This window comes from Cuculus canorus, chromosome Z (genome assembly GCF_017976375.1).
Source record: "Cuculus canorus isolate bCucCan1 chromosome Z, bCucCan1.pri, whole genome shotgun sequence".
Lineage (NCBI taxonomy): Eukaryota > Metazoa > Chordata > Aves > Cuculiformes > Cuculidae > Cuculus > Cuculus canorus.
In genome coordinates, this window is record NC_071441.1 from 23,057,750 (window position 1) to 23,078,105 (window position 20,356).

General features: G+C 43.6%; 1 protein-coding gene across 2 annotated transcripts in view; it reads right to left on the bottom strand.

Annotated features, from left to right (window-relative positions):
* Nucleotides 1-19,442, bottom strand: part of TTC39B (tetratricopeptide repeat domain 39B) — an 81,587-nt gene extending 62,145 nt beyond the window's left edge. Inside the window, exon 1 of one of the 2 annotated variants that reach the window (XM_054054388.1) lies at nucleotides 19,320-19,442. In XM_054054388.1, the coding sequence (XP_053910363.1) occupies nucleotides 19,320-19,364 (45 nt within the window). In that variant the 5' untranslated portion in view covers nucleotides 19,365-19,442. Of the gene's footprint in view, nucleotides 1-16,239; nucleotides 16,261-19,319 lie in introns of those variants that run through there. The other variant, XM_054054389.1, reaches the window with a different exon arrangement.
* Between the last annotated feature and the right edge of the window lie 914 nt (nucleotides 19,443-20,356).

The following is a 20,356-nucleotide window of genomic DNA, read 5'->3' on the forward strand; positions in this document are numbered from 1 at the left end:
TAGCCATAAGGACTAAAGAGAACAGGAGGACCCACATCCTTAGGGTAAAAGGGCCAGTGGCTGTGCCTCCCAGAGAAAGGGCTGTGAAATCAGGGAGTGATCCTTTGAAGTTAACATTTAGGCGATAAGTCGGGATAAGTCAATGGCTGGCAAAACGAATTACAGAAATCTATTAGGAAATTTACAAACAGGGTGGCAAGTGGGATTAACTACTTGTGAAATCTGTAAAGACTGTAAAACTAAATACCCGCAAGGGAGACTGGTGGTACTGTAGAGTGTGTTGGAAGTGGCAACCCTTTGAAAACCTCAAAGGTGATTTCAGGTATACGATATGCACTAAGCCAAGGGCAAGACTGGATTAACCTCTATATTTGCCACCAAGAAGAATCTAAACTCTGCTTTTGGCTGCAATCCAATAGGTGTTGAGTGACAAAAATATATGCTACATCAGACCTTGGCTTACGATGGCTGCCTGGACTCTGCTACTGCGAGTTGTGCTCACCTACAGCTATACCCCAAGTTCTCTGACTGAGTGTTCTAAACGTTATCAACATCTACATGTTAGGGGGTGTTCCAGGCTTAGCTACCACACTCACATAAATAGGCAGTGTCGGGAACCGCAAAGTTTAACCACTTGTAACTTGGGGCAAATAGAATTGTGGTGGGAAGAAACTTGGGAAAAGGAGGAGCAAGATTGGGAACAGGGTGCCCTAAGGGAGAAGAATACATAAGTTTTACCAGGGAAGGACACTGTGACATATCAGATGGTGGGGCAATCCAAGATCAATATAAAGAACAGTTAGCAAAGAATATTACACGGCAATTAGCAAACTGTGTCCAGTCAGGGAAACCAAAAGACAGTAATCAATCTGAGAAGAACTGTGAAAGCAACTAGGATTCCCCACTTTGGGAAAGAATTGATTTGTAGATCTAGCCAAAAGAATAGCCAAGGAACTACATGTGTCTGGTTGTTGGGTATGTGGAGGTCCTTTAATGAGTGAAGAATGGCCCTGGAAAGGAACCAGTCTAGATCCTCTCCAAATATTAAAATGGAATCATTCAACCAGTTCAGAAGAAAAGACCACTGGGGTGGGTGTTAAGTTCCTAAGTAATTGCCTACGTCGTATAGGATACATAGAGTGGGTAGGAGAGACCCCCTGTAGTCAGGTGTATACTCATAAAGGCATTCATGGGACCTGCTGGCCTGAAGAACCCCTATGGTATTGGTCCAAAGATAATACCAATTGTACCAAAGCCACTGAGGAAGGAATTTCTAATTGTGAGAGAGTGAGATGGCCCAGAAGATTACGTGTTGAAGAAGAGAGATCGGAAGAAAGAAGAACAAGATGAGAATCTGCAATTAATATTGTGTAATTTAGAACAAAGCTATGGGCTTTGGCAAAAGCATAATAAATAAAAGGGGGTAGATTGTGAGAATGGATTCATGCATTTTGCTTCATTTTGTATGTTTAACTATTTTGCAAGATGCAGCTGTTTTGCATCAGGAGATGACATGCAGAAACCAGTCTCCGGACATGTTGACACAGATTAGATAACGGGAAACAATAAACACTCCCTTAAGAAGAAAGGAATACAAACTAACATCTATGATAAGGCAACCAATCACAGAACAATGTGAGTCCCAGCCAATGAGAAAAGGGGACAGGGAATCAGGCAACTAAGAATGAGAGATAAATACTCCGAATTTTTGTAAAATGGGGTGCTCTCCTCTTTAAGAGAGACTCACTCGACTCAGCTTTTATGCCTTTGCTTCGAAGACTGTCCTTTTTGATGTTTTTACTAGTGAACAAGTGTTTCTCACATACAAGCACTTTATTATTTTCTTATTATTATCTTCCTTTTATTATTATTGTTTAATTAAAGCTGCTTTAGTTTCCAACTTGCAAGTCTCTCTTTCCCTCTAATGCCCTTTCCACTTTCTCTGTTCCTGCGAAATTGGGATACAGCTGCCCAGTTTAGTTACTGACTTGGCTTACGGGGTGCTAAACCCAGGACGGTTTCTTGGTGCCCAGCACAGGGCAGGATCGGGCCTACTGGGCTGAACCAGACCACTCCAAACTGCACCAGACTATCTGCCCACCTGAGCTGCCCAGATAGCTTAGCTGGGAGTACACCAGACTTTCACTTGGAAAAGCCTGTCAAGTGAGTCTGAGCACAGAGTAGTGCTGGGTTTGGGCAGCTTGGTTGGTAGCACTACAACAGTTGTAGCCTGAGGTTTGTAATCCAAATCCCAGATTTGGATAAAACATAGTACAATGAAGAGAACATTATATTGGTTCTTTGAGAGAGTGGAAGGGGGTGGAAATTAAGAGGGACAGCAATTTTATGTGGCTTCTGAGAAAACTACTATGTCTTGCCTTTGGAGAACTGTGTCTAAAGTTGGCTAAAGCACTACAATTTACTGAAATAATGCAAATGTTATCACCTTATGTACGGCCTGTAGGACATGCAGTGTCTGGCTACTTAATTGTCATCAGTGTTGTTTTAGCTGCCATCAGTTTTAGGCACTGGTATGAGGTAATTGTTACTACACACTACCTGGTGTGTATTATGCTGTGATCCCACTCGGAAACCTAGGACACTAGCTACCATCCTTTGTTAGTAATTACAGATTTGGCATTACCTGGGGGAATGTGGTCTTTCCTATCCAGTTTAGCTGCCAGCTGGAGGGCCTAAACTGGAGGTATTAGATTTTCTCATATTACACCAAGTTAATTCCAGTAGCTTCTGGACAAGACAACATGACATAGACGACTATCATGGTTACACCCACACTGGTATCAGTCACAGCAAGTACACCAGCTCCTCAACCCAACCCATACACTTGCCAGTACTTGCAAACACATCAGCAGCTACTAAGGGCATTTTAACACAATTTGATCCAATCATGGCAAGCACAGCACTAGGCATCATTAACACTACTAGTCAATCTGTGCAAATCTTGAGCAAGTTGACAGTCACTATGGCCTTTCTCACCCAGCTGGTGCCAGTTGCCCCCATCACAAAAAGAACATATAAAATAAAAGGAGCAGCTCATAATGCTGAACCGATGCCATCACAAGGAGATAACACAGACATGGAGATAACTGCCCAATCACAATCCATGGGTGAGGTCAGAGATATCCGCAAGGATTTTGGCTGTCTTGATGATGAATGAATTCTTACCTCGTTGCTTCAGTGCTGAGATAATGGGGCCAACAGTTTTGAACTAGACAGAAACGAAGTCAAGCAATTGAGATCTCCAGCAAAAGAAGCAGGCATTGACAAGGTGATTGGAAATGGGGATAGAGCCATCAGCCTCCGGAGGCGACTCTGGGCAGTTGTGAAGGAAAGGTATCCCTTTAAACACAATATTGAAGTCCATCTTAACAAGTGGACCAAGATAGAGAAATGTTATCAGGTACCTGTCAGAACTAGCCCAGAGGGACACGATTTATATGCATCCGAATGAGCCATGAACACTGATACATCCATATCAGGCAAAACGGACATGATCCGTGCAGCAGAAGCTTGTGAAGCACACACCACAATTGTATGCCCACTCATCGACAGTACTGACCATGGAGGGACACATGGTACCTGTGGATAACTTCATAAATTGCCTGCGGGATTTTGGGGATAGTCTTTCTTCCCCTACTGAGGTTGTAATTGAGCTGTGGAGAAACTAAAAGATTCAAGAAATCTGAACAAAGATCCAAACACTTTTATGACCAACTGTTTGACAAACAGGATAGATCCTACTCCTCACTTGCAGGGCCCAGCATGTCAGCCATTAAAAGAAAACGTTCTCCTGTGAGACCTCCCCAGGGGAGGCAGCACACACCATGACACACTCTGCACCCTTTGCAGAACTCTGTCTAAGGTTGGCTAAAATACTACAATTTACTGCAGTAATGCAAATGTTATCGCCTTATATACAGCTTGTAGGATATGCAATGCTGTCCATTTTAGGCCCTGGTATGTGTGCCTAAATGTGTTAGAAGAATTAGATCCAGAAAGACATAACAAGGGTCTCACCAACTTTATAGATGTAATAAATAGTTCCTATTTATTTTATTGGGTTGTTATGTAATTTCTGTGAAACGACTGAATGACAACACCGAAGTTTTTGTAAAAATGTCAATGAGCTCGACACAAAGTTCTTGCAGACTGACATCTCTGAATGCAATTCCTTCAGCTGACGTTCATTCTCAGCCCTGCCCTGGTTTATACTGTGCAGCTGGTATGCTGTTTCAGAATTGTCAAGCTTGCATGCAGCTGAAGGTGGAGTAGAAATTGTCCACTTTTAAAAAAGCAGAGGTATATCTGCTGCAAGAATTAATTTGATTGAACAATCTTTCTTACAGCTAGAGAGGACAAGCTTGCAGTGTGCCCTTACATAGCGTCTGCTTTGAGAAGAACGTTTGTGTATTGTCCCTACCCCTTCAGTCCCTAGACACCTTCACATTCTTCTCAAATCACTCTCCCTACAGTACGATAATGAAGATGTGTCCAGTCAGGGTGCACCTGTTTGTAGTTGCCTTTCAGTTTAGAATTGCTTGGCAATCAGTTTTGTCCACTGAAGTTGATTAAGAATAGTGACATGCGCAGTCTTTGCAGAGATTTTCAGTAGGAGCACTTAAGTGCACTTGTACTAGACTGGGAACCCCTGGCTGAGAGCATGGTTTATTTGTTTTATTGTGGGGGCGTTTTGGTTTGGTTTTTTGAGGTTTTTTTTTCTGGTGCCACTCACAAACAAATGTAAGCCTATACAATACTCCTTTAGACTCAAAGGAGGGGGAGTATGTGAGACAGACAGGAAAGATGGTCAGCTAATTTAAAAAATAAGAAAAAAAATTTTATTGCAGCAACGAAGTTCGATGATACTACTCTATTCGTCTGCCTTTTAGAAATGCTCTTTGTGCAAAAACAACCGCAGGCCCAACTGTCAACTGCAGGTCAAAAGCAGGAAGGTGCCAGTATAAACAGTAAGGGAAGCCAACTTGGTATTCAGCCAACTTTAACTGAAACTGTACTCTTGCTTTTATGTGCAAAATGTTGGATATTAATCTGAACATGAATAACTGTTGACAGCAGACATTTGCATGTCAATTAAAGTGAAGTATATTGCGATCTTTTACTTGCTAATTGTGTAACTGAATCTGTTTATTTCTACTTTTCAGTTATAAGGGCGAGGTGTTTGAAACACCACAAGCTCAACCAGTCGTGCTTAGAACAGGAGAGGCTGATGTTGGGCGGTTGATGCTAGATGATCTTTGAGGTCCCTTCCAATCCTAACTATTCTATGATTCTATGTCGCTGTACTAAAGTATGACTGTTTTATGCCCTGTTTGAGGAAGCAGGTTCAGAAAAGCTTTCATCTTGTTACACATACCCATTGGTGTGCAACTGCCCCAACCCCCAATGACTGACATCTCCGAATGCAATTCCGTCAGGTCATGTTCATTCATTTTATACTGTGTGGCTGGTATGCTGTTTCAGAATTGCCCAGCTTGTATGCAGCTGAAGGCAGAGTACGAATTGTCCACTTCTTAAAAACACGTTGATTACTTGCACTTAATTATGTCAGTTGCTTTCATTACAAGCATCTGTTCTCTATAAAAAATGGAGGGTGGATCTTTCAAGACTCACGTTTCGTACGTCTTCTGGTGGTTTTGGGGTGATCAGCTGCATCGAAAGGACACTGCTTGCCAGACAGTAATGGAGAAACCTGTCTTCTTGTGGGTTCTGTCATGTAATTTTTGAGCTAAGTGACACAGAAGTTTGACTGCATTCCTAACTGTCCAGCAGCACTTTAGTCAATAAAATTTCTAGTAAAGCTCGGTTCTACCTTGCCAATTCCTGTTTTCATTTTAGGGTGTGGTGGGCTTTTTCTCTTTATAGTATGACACCCGACCAAGTAATTTATAGCATTAATAAAGATGTTGAATGTGTCATACATTTTTACATGGATGAGATTGAACCACTCCCTTAGCTTTGAAAGATCATGGAGAACAGAAGAGGTGCCCAAGGACACAAGAAAAGTCAGTGTCACTCCAATCTTCAAGAAGGGCAAGAAGAAGGACCCAAAAAACTACAGGCCAGCCAACCTCACCTTTATCTCTGGAAAGGTGATCGAACAGCTCAGTTTGGATGTCATCTCCAAGCATCTGGAGGAAAAGAAGGTTATTGGGAGTAGTCAACATGGACTTGCCAAGGGAAAATCATGCTTGACCAATATGGTGGCCTTCCACAGGGGCATAATTGGCTAGGTCAATGAGTGGAGAGCAGTGAATGTCGTCTACTTCAACTTCAGCACGGCTTTTGACACTGTCTCCCACAAGATCCTCACAGATAAGCTTAGGAACTGTGGGTTAGATGAGTGGACAGTGAGATAGATTGAGAATGGGCTGAATGGCACAGCTCGGTGGGTTGTGATCAGTAGCATAGAGTCTAGTTGGAGTCTTGTAATTAGCAGTGTTCCCCAAGGGTCAGTATCATGCCCAGTCTTGTTCAACATATCTATCAACGACCTGGTTGAGGGGGCAGAGTGTACCCTATGCAAGTTTGCCAATGACACAAAACTGGGAGGAGTGGCTGATAGACCGGGAGGCTGTGCTGCCACGCAGTGAGACCTGGACAGGATAAAGAGGTGGGTGGAAAGGAACCTGATGAAGTTTAACAAAGTAGCACAGAATCCTGTACCCAGGTAGGAATAATCCCCTGCATCAGTACAGGTTAGGGGTTGGCCTGCTGGGAAGCAGCTCTGTGGAGAAGGAGCTGTGAGTCCTGGTGGACAACAACCTAACCATGAGCCAGCAATGTGTCCGTGTGCCCAAGAAGGCCAACGGTATCCCACGGTGCATTAAGAACAGTGTGGCTAGCAGGTCAAGGGAGGTTAACCTCCTCCTCTACTCTGCCCTAGTGAGGCTAGATCTGGAATTCTGTGTCCAGAAAGACGAGGAACTACTGGAGAGAGTCCAGCACTGGGCCATGACGATGATTAGAGGACTGAAGCACCTCTCTCATGAAGCTTTCTGAAGATACAATTTAGATGCAACTTGAGTCATCGTACCCCCAATGACTTCCTCATATCATCCACATAACAATAATTTCTTTTTAAATAATAATAAACTTGCAGTTTTATCTTAAGTGTCGTGACACACCAATACCACATCTGAACAGAATATAGGGTCTCTGAAGCATAACATACACTTATGCTTATTGGAGAGAAATAGTCACCTACGAAAGTGCAAGCAAGAGGAGTACTAGTGCTTTCCCTCAGTTAGTCATTAGGTAAAATTTTTAAAGTGCATCAGAACTATTAATAATACGCTTTTATCATTACAAGAGTTAGTATCCAGTTCCAGGCATAAGAGGTTTGCCACTGTTTGCTGGTGGTCTTTTTATTAAAAAGACCTACGCTAAAAAGTAATTGCAATTAAGATTTACATGCATTTACTAGATTTCCCAAGCCCTTCTTCAGCAAAGATCTCTTGTTAGCATAAAGTAGTTTCCAAGCTTTTATGAGGTCTCCAATTCCACAATCAACTTAATGTTAAGCATGAGTAGCTTTCAACAGGAAGCAACAAAACCTCAGTTCAAGTCTCTCTGTCCTCACCCCACAACATATCTGTCTGTCATGGAATGTACCAAGTTGAAGACAAAAAAAAAAATTAAAAAAAAATCATACATTCTGTAATTTTTTAAGAAAGAAGAGTCTTACATATATTAGGTTGGATCAAACAGAAAGGCATAGTCTAAGTGAAGCTGCAATTAAAAATTGAGTCAATCTTGAATCATTACAAGGAAGAACTAGACACAGTGGATACCACTTCCCAGTAAACGGGCAAAATACAAACAGCTAAAAGGAAGAGCACATTGTGTTGTCCACACAATGGTAATTTCATATAAAGATGCTCACTGCTTCCACAGATTCCTGAAGCTACCAAGAAAAATCCTAACTACACAACAGGTTCACAGTACACTTACTACAGGCTTACCCACACAAAAGCATCACCTCTTACAAATTACAGTGACTGTGGAAGGATAACTTGACAGCATTCCATAATGCTTACCAACTATAATGTAATCAACATTCTTAAAGAAGTCTCATTACAGAGGCATCACCTCGGAACTGCCGATAATATTTTTCAGAGATGACCCCAAATCATCATCAAATTTTGGAGAACAAACAAGTCTTCCTCATACATTAAACATGATTCTGTGCCAGCATTGCCTATACCTAATAAAAAAAAAAAAAGACAAATATGGAAGGGAAGCTGATTACTCATTTGTACAGAATGCAATAGCAGTTGCTGCGTATTCACCACCACAAAGTTCTACATTATAGCATAAAGTAATTTAATTTAAGTGATTTTTCTTAACTGGTTCATTTGCTTTAAAAGAAGGTCTCGCTGCAGTAACAGTAATTCCAACAACCCTATTTACAATAATGTTGTTCTCATAACAAAATCTGAAAGTCTCCATGGATATCATCTGATCCACCAGCAGTACTAACTGCAATAATACTAGAGCTTTAGAAGCCAACATTATCTACAGTTAGGTGTGTAATATAAGATCTAGGCAATGACTCTTGTCCAGAGCACAGCTTGTTCCCCCAGTGCAAGACAGCGATGGGGCATCTTCCCACCCCCTCAAGAAGCTATCAGAATTTTTTCATTAATAGAAAAGGATTTTCTTAAGGACACAGCAACTTAACCTCATTGCTAGTATAAAACTAACGACTAGCTGATTTATACAAGTGTTCTGGAGAGTTTCTCATATTTCCAGCAGAAAAAAAGTGAGACAGACAAACACCTGACACAAAAATAAAGTGCCACATTCAGACCAAGTGCTGCATTGAACTACACTAAGCAGAATCAGATCTTGACTTAACCAGACCGTGGCTAGAGTGTTAGTTCTTCCAAGACTACTTACAAGCAAGCACAAACCAGAACACCTTCTCACCTGAAGTTAAGATAATAGAAAAATTACAAGTAACACACATCATCTAATTTCATTAACATAAAGTAAGAGTTAACCATTAATGTCCCCCTCAAGTCTGTTAATGCATCAAGTGTCTATGGATTCCATTCTATAGTTGAGACCCCTCTATTCAAACTCTTTATCCAGTCTACTCTCAAGTGGTGCACGGTATTTCATCAGACCCTGCAGGATAGCTGCAGGATCCAGAAAAGACTTGGAGTACACTACACGGGCTACGCGGCTGCACTGCACACAGCATGTGTTTCCCCATATAGAAGTCATATAATTTACTTGTGCATTGAAGCTTGTCAGAAAGGCACAGTTCCTCCCGTCAACACATGCACACTCTCCGTACAGCTCAATGATGTCATGAGGAATTTATAGCCTTTGGAAGTTCTAGTTGGACTGCAATAACAATGACACAGTAAGTATGCAGTTGTTACCAGATTTGTCACTTCTTCTGCCCATGGGGCCACTTTACAACAAATGTAAGGTTATAGAGTGTCAATGCTCTAGGCAACTGTTCACGCACACGCTCCCCCTCCTCCCCCCCATGGCCAGACACGTGTTTTGGTGCTTTTGCATTGCATAGTCACAGGCAATCAGAGCACTGGTTCCTTTACACCAAGGCACACTGCAGCAAGTGTCAGGTGAACTGGCTGGCGGTCATGACTTGCGCTGTGCAAAAGGAAATCCCACATGACCGCATGGTCCAATCTAAAGCACTGAACCACTGCACACCACTTCCGTCAACATCCAAATACCCAAGAACAGAGAAGCCAAACCACTAACACAAGGTGCAGACTACTTCTTTTAGCTGTGGAAGGAGAAATACCAGCCACACAATTATTCCAGGCTGCTAGGGAACTATTTGCATCACAACTACGTAAGCTCATTGCTGGTATCTGTGTCCATTTCACTTTAGCCCACAGTCATTATGTAGTAGAAAACTGGTGCAAAATGTTTTGAAATCTCACATGACTTTCTAATTACTTCTTCAGACCAAGCAAAAAACACTTGCCAAAGGGTGAGATTTCAAAGTAAAAGATACAATTTAAACCAAATTCTGCTGCCTTCAAAACCTAAGTTCGGTAGTTTCTAGAACTCATCTATGTATTCTAAAGAGACCAACTGCTACTGTAAAGTATGATCTACACAGACATAAAACACAACACTCAACAACATGTACCCCCCCAGCATAAAACTGCATGCTTGATCACCCCTACAGCACAGACCAAAGCTGAAACAAACACAAAACACCAAACGCAAAACTTTGTGTCTGACTTCAGCCAAAGACAGGAGGACTGTGCTTCAGACACAACTGAGAAGGCAAGCCCTGTCACCTGGGCTGCCACTGAAAGATGTAACCTAAGCTTCCCCTTCTTGCATTCTACCTGTCCTTTTAACAGCAAAGGACATCCACAAACACAAAGCAACACACACCAGGAAAGTTATGCAGGTTTAAAATTAAAAAAAAAAAAACAAAAAAAAAAAAAAACAAAAAAAACCAAACCCACATTAACAGCACTGGAGAATTCAGCTCTTTCAGGGATGCACGGTCCTTTCTCTTCTCCACCGGAGGGACATGCATACACGAACTGACAGAATCACAAGACAACTGCACAAATCCCATTGGCCAAGGCGGCAGCTTTTTCTAGAGGAACTAGATAAAAAGGACCATACACTATATCTCATGGTCACCACTCAGAGAAAACATACATGCCCCTTCCTATCACCCAACCTCTAGGTCTTTGTCCTCATGCTCTTTTTTCACAGTACTTCAGTTGTGCCAGGGCAGTTACTTTTCTTTGGTGACACACCTGAAAGCCAAACTTAGTTCACTCAGCATGAAATCCCAACAGTAAGCCACCATGGACACAGAGCTGTGCACTGTCTCCAGTAACTACTTGCTTACTTTCCCTCAGAGACATAGACATGCTCCTCTTCACTCAGGCATGTCACTACTTAAAGCTGCAAGCTCACTTTTTGACTACTCCAAAGTACAAACTCACAACAAGTACTTATTCAGAAAGCAATTAGAGGAGTCCCCGGTGGAACTCTGAACTACAGAAGAATTAAATACATAATAAACAGAGTTTATTAGGAGGATCCTCTACCTGCAACATGATTTGTGATTCTGGCATGACTCTATACTTCCATTTCCAGTTTAAAGTACAAAGTTGGGACAAATCATACATCTGCTCTGAACAAAAATCACTTAATTGACTCAAACAGGAGATAAAAATCCCACTATTCAACTAAGCGAAACGGACTTCCAAATGGCTGACCATTTTATTTTATATTTTTTCCACTTGGACCATAAAACTACTTTGGTGTTCACTCACGGAGAAATACATTCAATTTAAAACTTAACTACACAATGTATGCCGTCCCTTCTACATAGTTCACATTTAGCAGAAGTCACAGCACTTTGGCAAAGTGTCAGACTAACCACTCCATCTTCTAGAAGTGATGGGCTATGAGCTATTCCTTATTTTCCACTGACAGAGGGAGCTATAGCCATATATAGCTCTTTAATCCAAATTACATTAAAAGATACAGACACTGAGGTACTGCTGAATCTCCCTTTTCCAAGATTTTAATGACACTTTGCTTAAGATCAGTAGAACGCAGCTTAATAGAGACAGCTACTCAGTACTGTCAAGTAGCAGTACAGAGGCAGAAACATTTAACTGGATTTTCTAGAGTTGCATATGATTTTCATGCTAAGACGTGGACAAGGCACAGATTTAGGCAGTCTTTAATACTGGGTCTTATCTTAGAAGTCTTCCCTTAGTCTAAGTCACACACTTAGATTTAGCTAAACTGCTTTGTCTCCAAAGTTGAGTTCCTGTTCTTTTCATACTTCCCCTGTCAAAGACCATAACCATTTACATGATTAATATATGATAAAGATGTAAGGATATGATAATATATTAGGAAAAAATGGCTCAAACACACCCCACTCTCATCTACCCTTCTTCAATGCAGTTAACAGGATTACTGTTCTTGCTGAGAACACTCTAAGAAATTGTACTTATTATAAAGTATTCGGTTACAATACAGTTGATTAAAAAAAAGAAGCACTTAAGCTTCACATCACAGACCATGACTGTCTTCAAATTCATTATTTGTAATTGTTTTCACAACAAATTATTGTCTCCCCAAATTCAAGTGGGAAGGCTTTGTAGAGGACATGAAATACTTCAGGTTTTGACATGTTTCTTTAGCACCTGCTAGCCAGGTGAGCTACAAGAACCCTAAAGATCTACATAAGCTTTCCTCATCTAAAAAGCCTCTTTACGAAAGCCACAGCCGGTAATCCTATACCTCTGCACTACTGTCAGCAGCAAGTTCAGGTTTTGCCAGAGGACCTTAAGAGTGGCCATTCAGTAGTGAACTATTACTCATACTTTTTTTTAAAAAAGTGGAAATATTAAATTAAAACAGTAATTTCCTCCAGTGCTGAAACCTACCAAGTTTGCAGAAAAGAAGAAAAACATGACAGAGAGCAAGTTTAGCTAGCTGTCCCACTGGATTGGGTGTTAACAGTCCTGAAGGAGAGAACGCAGATAAAACATCTTCTTCCTAGTCCATTATTTCTTGGTGAAAATAACAGCCAGTGTGACATAGTCTACCTTTATAATCATACTTCCCTCAACTAAAGCTAACAGGAGTACTTTCTCCTTCCTTTGGCCCCCAACTAAAGCTAACAGGAGTATTCTTTTCTTCCTTTGGCCCCCTACTACTAGTTACAGTCAAGTAGCACACTCACCTACTAAACACTACACTTCTTAGAACAACCAGTACTGCTAATAGGTGCCAGACACAGGAATTACTGTCTTCAGAAACACGTTTCCTCCAGATCTCCCCTCTGTTTTGATGACAGCCTGTTCTTGTACATCGTTCAATAACAGGATTTCTGGAGAGCAGGAGTGCACGTGACGCTGGCTCCTAGGGATAAGAAGAAATCAAAGCAGTGCTGCACACCAAACACTGGCTTTCAAAGTGTGTTTACTTCCCTACTGCAGCGTGAATGCACAAGAGAAGAGGAATATACTCAGTGCATCGCAACAAAAAATGTCACTGCTACTAAGGCCTGAGGTATCAGAATAGTTCCCCTTACTATATGGTAACAGTGTTCCTTCTTTACTGCACAATAAGGTGACAGGCAAGTCTTTACTTCCTAAGAAAATCTTGCTTTTAGCACTTGGTGCTTGGACGTTAAGTCCACAGGTCTGTGCTCTTCACCTATTACAGACTTAGCTGAAATGGCTTTTGAACCTGAGAGGCCTTAGGAAAGCAGGAGAAATTTTTAGTACTAACACACAAACTATTTCTTACATTTCGGACCATCTAACCAGACACCTGGCTACCTATGGTACAAGGGTCTTGGACATTCCCTCATCACAACTAGAACACACACCAGCAGCAGCACAGACCCACCTTTGAGAACTGAATCTCGGGTCTTCAGTTGCATGATTTTGCACTCTTTTCCAAACAAGAGCAGGAATCCACCATTTCTGTTCCCTCAAGCATAATATTGTTTCTATTAATTGAGAAGAAACAGCACGTGTGAAAATCACTGTCCACCAGGTGGATGTCAGGGCTGTATTCCTGTCACCTTGTCGCCAGCAGGTATGATCTTATCACCACCTTCTGTGCTGGTGCCACGCAGGAAGAGTAAGCCCTATCACTTACATGAAATGTTCCTTTCTATTTCAAGTCTTTTGGTTGAGTAAGCAATAGAAGACGTACTGAACAAGACAGGCGGCATAAGATCATACATGCTTATAATCTACTCACACGTTGAGTCATTCTGGTCCATGCTGCTATGTAACAATGATCTGCCAAGAAGCAATTAAGTTGTTCTTCTCTTTCAACACGTAACGCGTTTGGCAAAACAGGAGTCCAACACGAACCTTTATCCAAGACAAGTCATTGACCTCTAGCACTTTCAACAAGTGCATCAGGTCTATAGGTTTTTCCAAGCACACCAACACCAAAACATGAACAAAGGAAGAACATGCATTTGTATAACCAAACACACTTCCACAAAGTCACACAGAATTACTGGAACTACGAGGAGTCTATGCTCCTTTAAGCTTATGTATGATGTGGTACTGCTTCTCCCTATAGTGGATGGTAAGCTTTTAGGTGCAATTAACAAGACAGCTGTTTCCAACTTACTGCTCAAAGTAAAGGCTTCATCAAAAGATCTTAAACGCTGCTTTCCACAATAGAAGAGCAACAGCTCAATACAAAAAGAAAAAACAAAACCTTAAGAATAAAGCTGACTCTTCTGTTCTTTTTTTTCCATCTATACACAAAATATCAACCTACCCTTCTCAACCCCCCCAAAAAAAACACAGAGAGAAGTAAAGGCAAATTGTAACAGACAAACAAATTCACTTCATACTTACATAGCTCTCAGAATATTTTCTGTCAGCTCTGCCTACCTAAGACGCATCTGGTGCTTTCCACAGTAACCTCACCTTTTCCCATAACCACTCTATCTTTTATCCCTCATCTCAAAAAGGAACAGCACACTGATCCACCAAAGTTAACATTAAATAAGAAAGTTTAATTGGAACATGTTACATACATTTCCTTTTCCCGTCCAGAAAACCAATAGCGACTTAAGCCACACTTTATCTTCCTGGCTTCCAAATTTAGTCACAGTCAACCAAGAAGCTCAAATGGATGAACAAAACATGCTCTAGTAAGCCAAACAAGAAATGCGAAAATGTGAAGGATGAAAATTAGCCATCTTGGAAGAGTAGAAATAATACAGAATTGGAGTGCGCATCCTTATCTTGAACAGGTGGTCACAAGAAAAGAAGACCTCTCAACAGGTACATTCATGGGTAAAACAAAGTTTTGTTTTAAATAAAGATCTTCAGGAGCAGAGCCAGCAACCTGATTTTACTAAATAAAGAAGACATTACTAGTCATGCTTACTTTTCTTATAGTTCTTTTCTCATTTGTGCTGGAATAATTTACCCCTTATCTTAGCAGTAGATATGCTCTGACAGTAGGAGAGGTCAAAACAGGGAGAGGAAAAAAAAGAACTAGGTGCCAAAGTACAAGTCCTTGGAATAAACTCATGAAGATGTTCAAATTCTATGTTATTCAGTTCAGCAAGACCTACTACTCAGAGACGAAACTATACATATCAAAATAGCATGTTATAGAAATGATCACCCTTCGTGAGAGGACGTGCCTTCACTACTCCTTCCTACCTCCATGTTCTAAACACAGTTTTCACTTTTAAGGTAAAAAAGGCACCATAGTGACTTGTTTGCAGCTTCTCAAAGAGTCCAGGAAGTGCAGCTGCCGTCATTTCACACCACCGAGACTCTTCTTCCAGGCTGGAATTACCAAACAAAACTGCTGAAAAATCTTCAGCATAAACATGAACGAGAGAACGGCCAGTGCTGCATGGTCCTATAATTTATTAAAAAGTACATTCTTATATTAAGCCACAAGTGGACAGAAGCATACCACCAGCAAGTTCTTTGATCGTAAATGCAGCAGCTGCTGCAGCAGTGGCTGAAAACCTTGAGTACTTTAACAGAGTACTACCAGTACTAAACAGCTTTTGAGTGAAAGATGACATTGGTTTCTGTGAAACTAGCTCTGAGATAAACCGTCCAGGCTGATAAAGCCAGCCTATACACTGCTTGTCCCTGCTCGGACAGTTCGAAAGAGTACAGCATGCTTCATCAGATTCTCATTACCTAAATTTTCCTTAATTGGTTAGTTTAGAGCTAAGGCATTGGCTGAATTGGCCAAGCTGTCCTTAACATAAGCCTTGGAGTTAACAACAGCAAGGGCACCAAATCACTTTCAGATCCGTGCATAATCCTTAGTCTGGCCAACTGTGGCCGAAGGAGGCATTTTTTTTAGCGTCTAGATACTTCTTGATCATGATCCTTTCTGTCCGGCCACAACCCTCACATGCACAAAGGCCAACGTTGGGTCTGGTTTTTTTAATGGATAGGGAATCCCCAAGTAACCAATTAAGCTGGCTTTATGACTTTGAAAAACCAGGGCAGCACAGAGTGAACTTAATGGGAAGCAGATCTGGTCCACTATTTTAAGTAATCTTTACACGGGGGGGGGGGGGGGGCAGGGGATGAAGGCTTAAAGTTTTGCTTGAAGCCTCTGCATTGGCTGGGAGTGATATTTTGCCCTTAAAGTTAAGCACAGAGATTTGCAGCGTGCTCAAAAGAATACTAGCATGAGTACCTTCAGTAGGTGAATTCATGCCATGCAGGGGTTTAAGTGCCGATGGCATACCACATTCCGAGATCACAACTGGGCGCACCACACGTGGCACTTTCACTCTCATCACATAGAATCCAGGAAACTGTTTCATAGTAGAGGATGACCACAGGCACTTTTATACCCACAAAGCAACACTGCAAAGGAAAATCCCAAATTTAATAACCATTTGTTTTCCCGTATGAGCATACTCATAACACTACCTCATTAATACAGCCTCCTAGGTTGTGTCTTCAATTCCTGTTAGTGGTTTGGTTTTTTTCAAATAAACAACAGACTACTACACTTGCATTAACCAGGGAAAAAGAAAAAAAAGACCTATCTACACTTCATACCACTTCCTTGCCATGCCCACTGGAAAGTCACAGCTGCATGACAATGAGGCATAAAACAGCAAAAAAAATTACATACAGAAAAACACGGTATCTGCCACTTCCTTGAACTGCAAGAAACATAAGGAAAACCATCATGTTCATCAAGGACTACAGCAGGGGCCAGCTACCTGCCACTTTAAGCTTGGAGTTTAGAAGCGGAGTTCTTGCCAGTCAATGTCCTGTTTTTTTCCTGAGGAAAAAACTTCTAGTTTTATTCCAATATATTTTTCTTCATAGCCCCAGGAATGAAGAAGTATTCAGAAGTCCCTGCAAACCAAAATTCTACGCTAAAAGCTACGTTCATCTAGCACTAGGCATGTACACTTAAACCGGGAACAAGAGCCCCTATCTGCCATATTTCATCTAAACTACACTATTCAGATGCATAGATGCATGCAGCTTTTAAGAAGAAAGCTAATAGTTATGTTCCAGCTTCAGTTTCTCAACATCTTAACTGGTGCCAACACTTCAAAAAAAAAAAGAAACAGCTGAGACAGTTAAAAGCAACTGTTTCGTGCATCATGTACTGAAATCGTATCTAGCTCACTAGTACAGGTCACGGTGCACCTGCAGGCAACGGCAGCCTACAGTCGGCTAGACAACTTTTAGAAGAAACAGTGACTTTCCCCAGGATCAAGCCACTGTCTGCCCCCCTTTCCTGAGCCCTAGGATCTCACCAGGAAGATATCAAGCACTCACTCCACTACTTGTTCTGGTCTGTTTCAGACTTGAAAGATTCAACCTACAAGCCTCTGCAAAAAGCATGAGGTCTTTTGAGTTCATCTGGAGAAAGCTTTGCACTTTTTGCAGACGATTGCTCAAATAAAGCTCTTTCCATGCGCTTTTATGCCTACCTTTCCATTTGTTTGCATGACAGCATCTCTTGCTTAACAGTAAACTCTGTGAAGAACGTTCTCGCACACGGTTCGCGCAGTACAACTGGGCTACAACTCAGTTGCTAAATATCTTTTTTAAAGAATGTGAATTCCAACTACTTGCTTGCTGAGAGCAGAAAGAGTTTGTTCAATAAGTTGTTCCCACTTGGCACGGCTTTCCTTATACTGGAAACTAAACTCAGCTCCACAAAAAAATCAGTCTATGATTTTGCAGTGATTCACTCCAGCATACAATGAGATTTAAGCATTTCACATCCTCTTCACATTGTGCCTCCACACTATGACCTTAGAAAGTGGCAACTTTTACAGCACACTCTGAAATGCAGACATTTTATATCCCCACCTTCCAAATGAGAAAAAGCTGGGGTTTATCATCGCTTCCAAGAATGACTTCTGCAACTGCCAAACAAAGCGTGAGGATTCAACCAAACTACGCAGCATAACTGAGTCCTACTTATACATTTGTCAGCAGCTCTGTTGTATGATGCACTGCCTTGCCTCAGAGCAGGGCACTGGTTATGTGCCCGTTTTCAAAATCCATCCTAACAGGGTTTTAAAAAAGTAAAAAAAAAAAACAAAAACCCCAACCACAGGTAATCGTACAATTCATAACTCTTCTTCAGCAAAGTTATGCTGGGAGCATGCCTCACAACTCTATCCGAAGAAGCTGCTGAAGGTACACTACGCTAAATTCGTTCATTTTAGACCGTACAGTCAGAAATCGAGTCAATAGTCCCATGTGCGCATGACAGGTGGCGATCTGTAAAAGCACCCTCCAAGTAAAAATGCCTTGGTTCAGCGGAATCCTCAAAAGCCAGTCTAATAGACCCCTTACCACCAGCTTTCTGAGAGGCATTATCAACGATTCCGCTATTCCATTTTTCTGCACTGAGAGGATACGAAGGAAATCTGAACATTCAGGTGATCGTTTTAAGGGATGTGCGTTTGGGCTGTACAGTAAAGGACTTTTAGCCAGAACAACAGGAAGTTACACAGCCCAGCCTGTAACGTGCCTCGCTTCCAACTACAGTTCTGTCCGACTTCACTTCCCAGCGACAAAGCGCAAAACGTCCAGACCCCGGCGGGGGGATGCGCGGAGATGGGAAAGATGCGCGGGGAAAGGGGAGAGGGATGCGTGGAGAAGGAGAGAGGGGAATGCGCGGGGAGGGAAAAAGAGGGGGAGATGCTCGGGGAAGGAGGGGGGAGATGGGCGGGGAGGGAAGAGGGAGAGGGATGCGTGGGGAGGGAAGGGAGAGGGGGTTGCGAGCGGAGAAAAAGGGGGGTGCGCGAGAAGGAAAAGGGGGGGATTCGCGGGGAGTGAAGAGGGGGGATTCGCGGGGAGGAAGGGGGGGTGCGCAGGGGTCTCGGCGGGGTCGCGCAGGGGATGCGCGGGAGGAACGGGAGGAGCGGGGTGACGCGCGCGGGAGGGATGCGGGGGCTGATGCGGGATGCGGGGAGAGGGGACGCACTGGGGGATGCGGGGGGGGTCCGCCGGGGATGCGCGGGGAGGATAAAAGCGCTGCGGTCGCGCGGGGGTGAACTGCGGGAGGGACGCGGGGGGGCGGGGTGCGGGGGGGATGCGATGGGGTCGCGGGGCACCGGGAGGGACGCGCTCCGATGAGGTGTCGAACCCGCGCAGCGCACGGCTTTAACAAATTAAAAATAAACTAAAATAAAACGAGAATAACTAAATAAGTAAATAAGTAAATAAATAGAAGAATGTGAGTTTGGGCCGCCGGGACAAGTTCGGCCGCGTCCCGCGGGGAGCCGCTACCTCCTCGCCGCCGCCGCCCTCGGTGCCGTTCCTGACGCTCGCCATGTTCCCGCTCCGCCGCGATCGCCGCGGCCGCCGCGTCCCGTCCCGCTCGCTCCCCGCCCCCCGCGCTCCCGGCCGCCTCCGCTCCGGCCCCGCCGCCTCCCGCCGACACCGCGGGGCCGCCCCCTGCTTTGCATCGCGGCTCCTCCCCGCGCCGGGCGGCGGCGCCGCGGGTACCTGCGCCCAGTGCGGGGCACCTGGGCCCGGCCCGGCACACCTGCACCGAGCCTGGTGCACCTGCACCGTCCCCGGCACACCTGAATGAATGGTGCGCCTCACACCTGAACGGTGCCCGGCACACCTGCACCGAGCCCAGCACATCGGAATGAATGGTGCGCTTCACACCGGAATGGTGCCCAGCACATCTGCATTGAGCCCGGCACACCTGAATGAACAGTGCCTGGCATACCTCCACTATGCCCAGCACACCGGAACCAGTGCAAGTACACCTGCACAGAGACAAGCACACCTGAACCGTGCCCAGTACAGCTGAGCAACGCCCAGCACACCTGAACCAGTGCCCAGTACACCTTGAACAGTGCCCAGTACACTTGAATGGTGCCCAGTACTCCCGAACAGTCCCCAGCACACCTGAACCAGTGCCCGGCACACCTGTATGGTGCCCGGCACACCTGAATGCTGCGCGGCACATCTGAACAGTGCCTGGCACACCTGCACTGAACCCAGCACATCTGAACGGTGCTTGGCACATCTGCACCAAGACCGGCACATCTGAATGAATGGTGCGCTTCACACCTGAACAGTGCCTGGCACACCTGAACGGTGCCCAGTACACATGAATGGTGCCCAGTACTCCCAAACAGTCCCCAGCACACCTGAACCAGTGCCCAGCACACCTGCACCAGAGCCCAGTATACCTGATCCATGCCCAGTACACCTGGACCAGTGCCCAGCACACCTGAATGATGCCCAGTACACCTGCACGGTGCCCAGTACATCTGCACCGTAGACAGTACACCTGCACCATGGCCAGT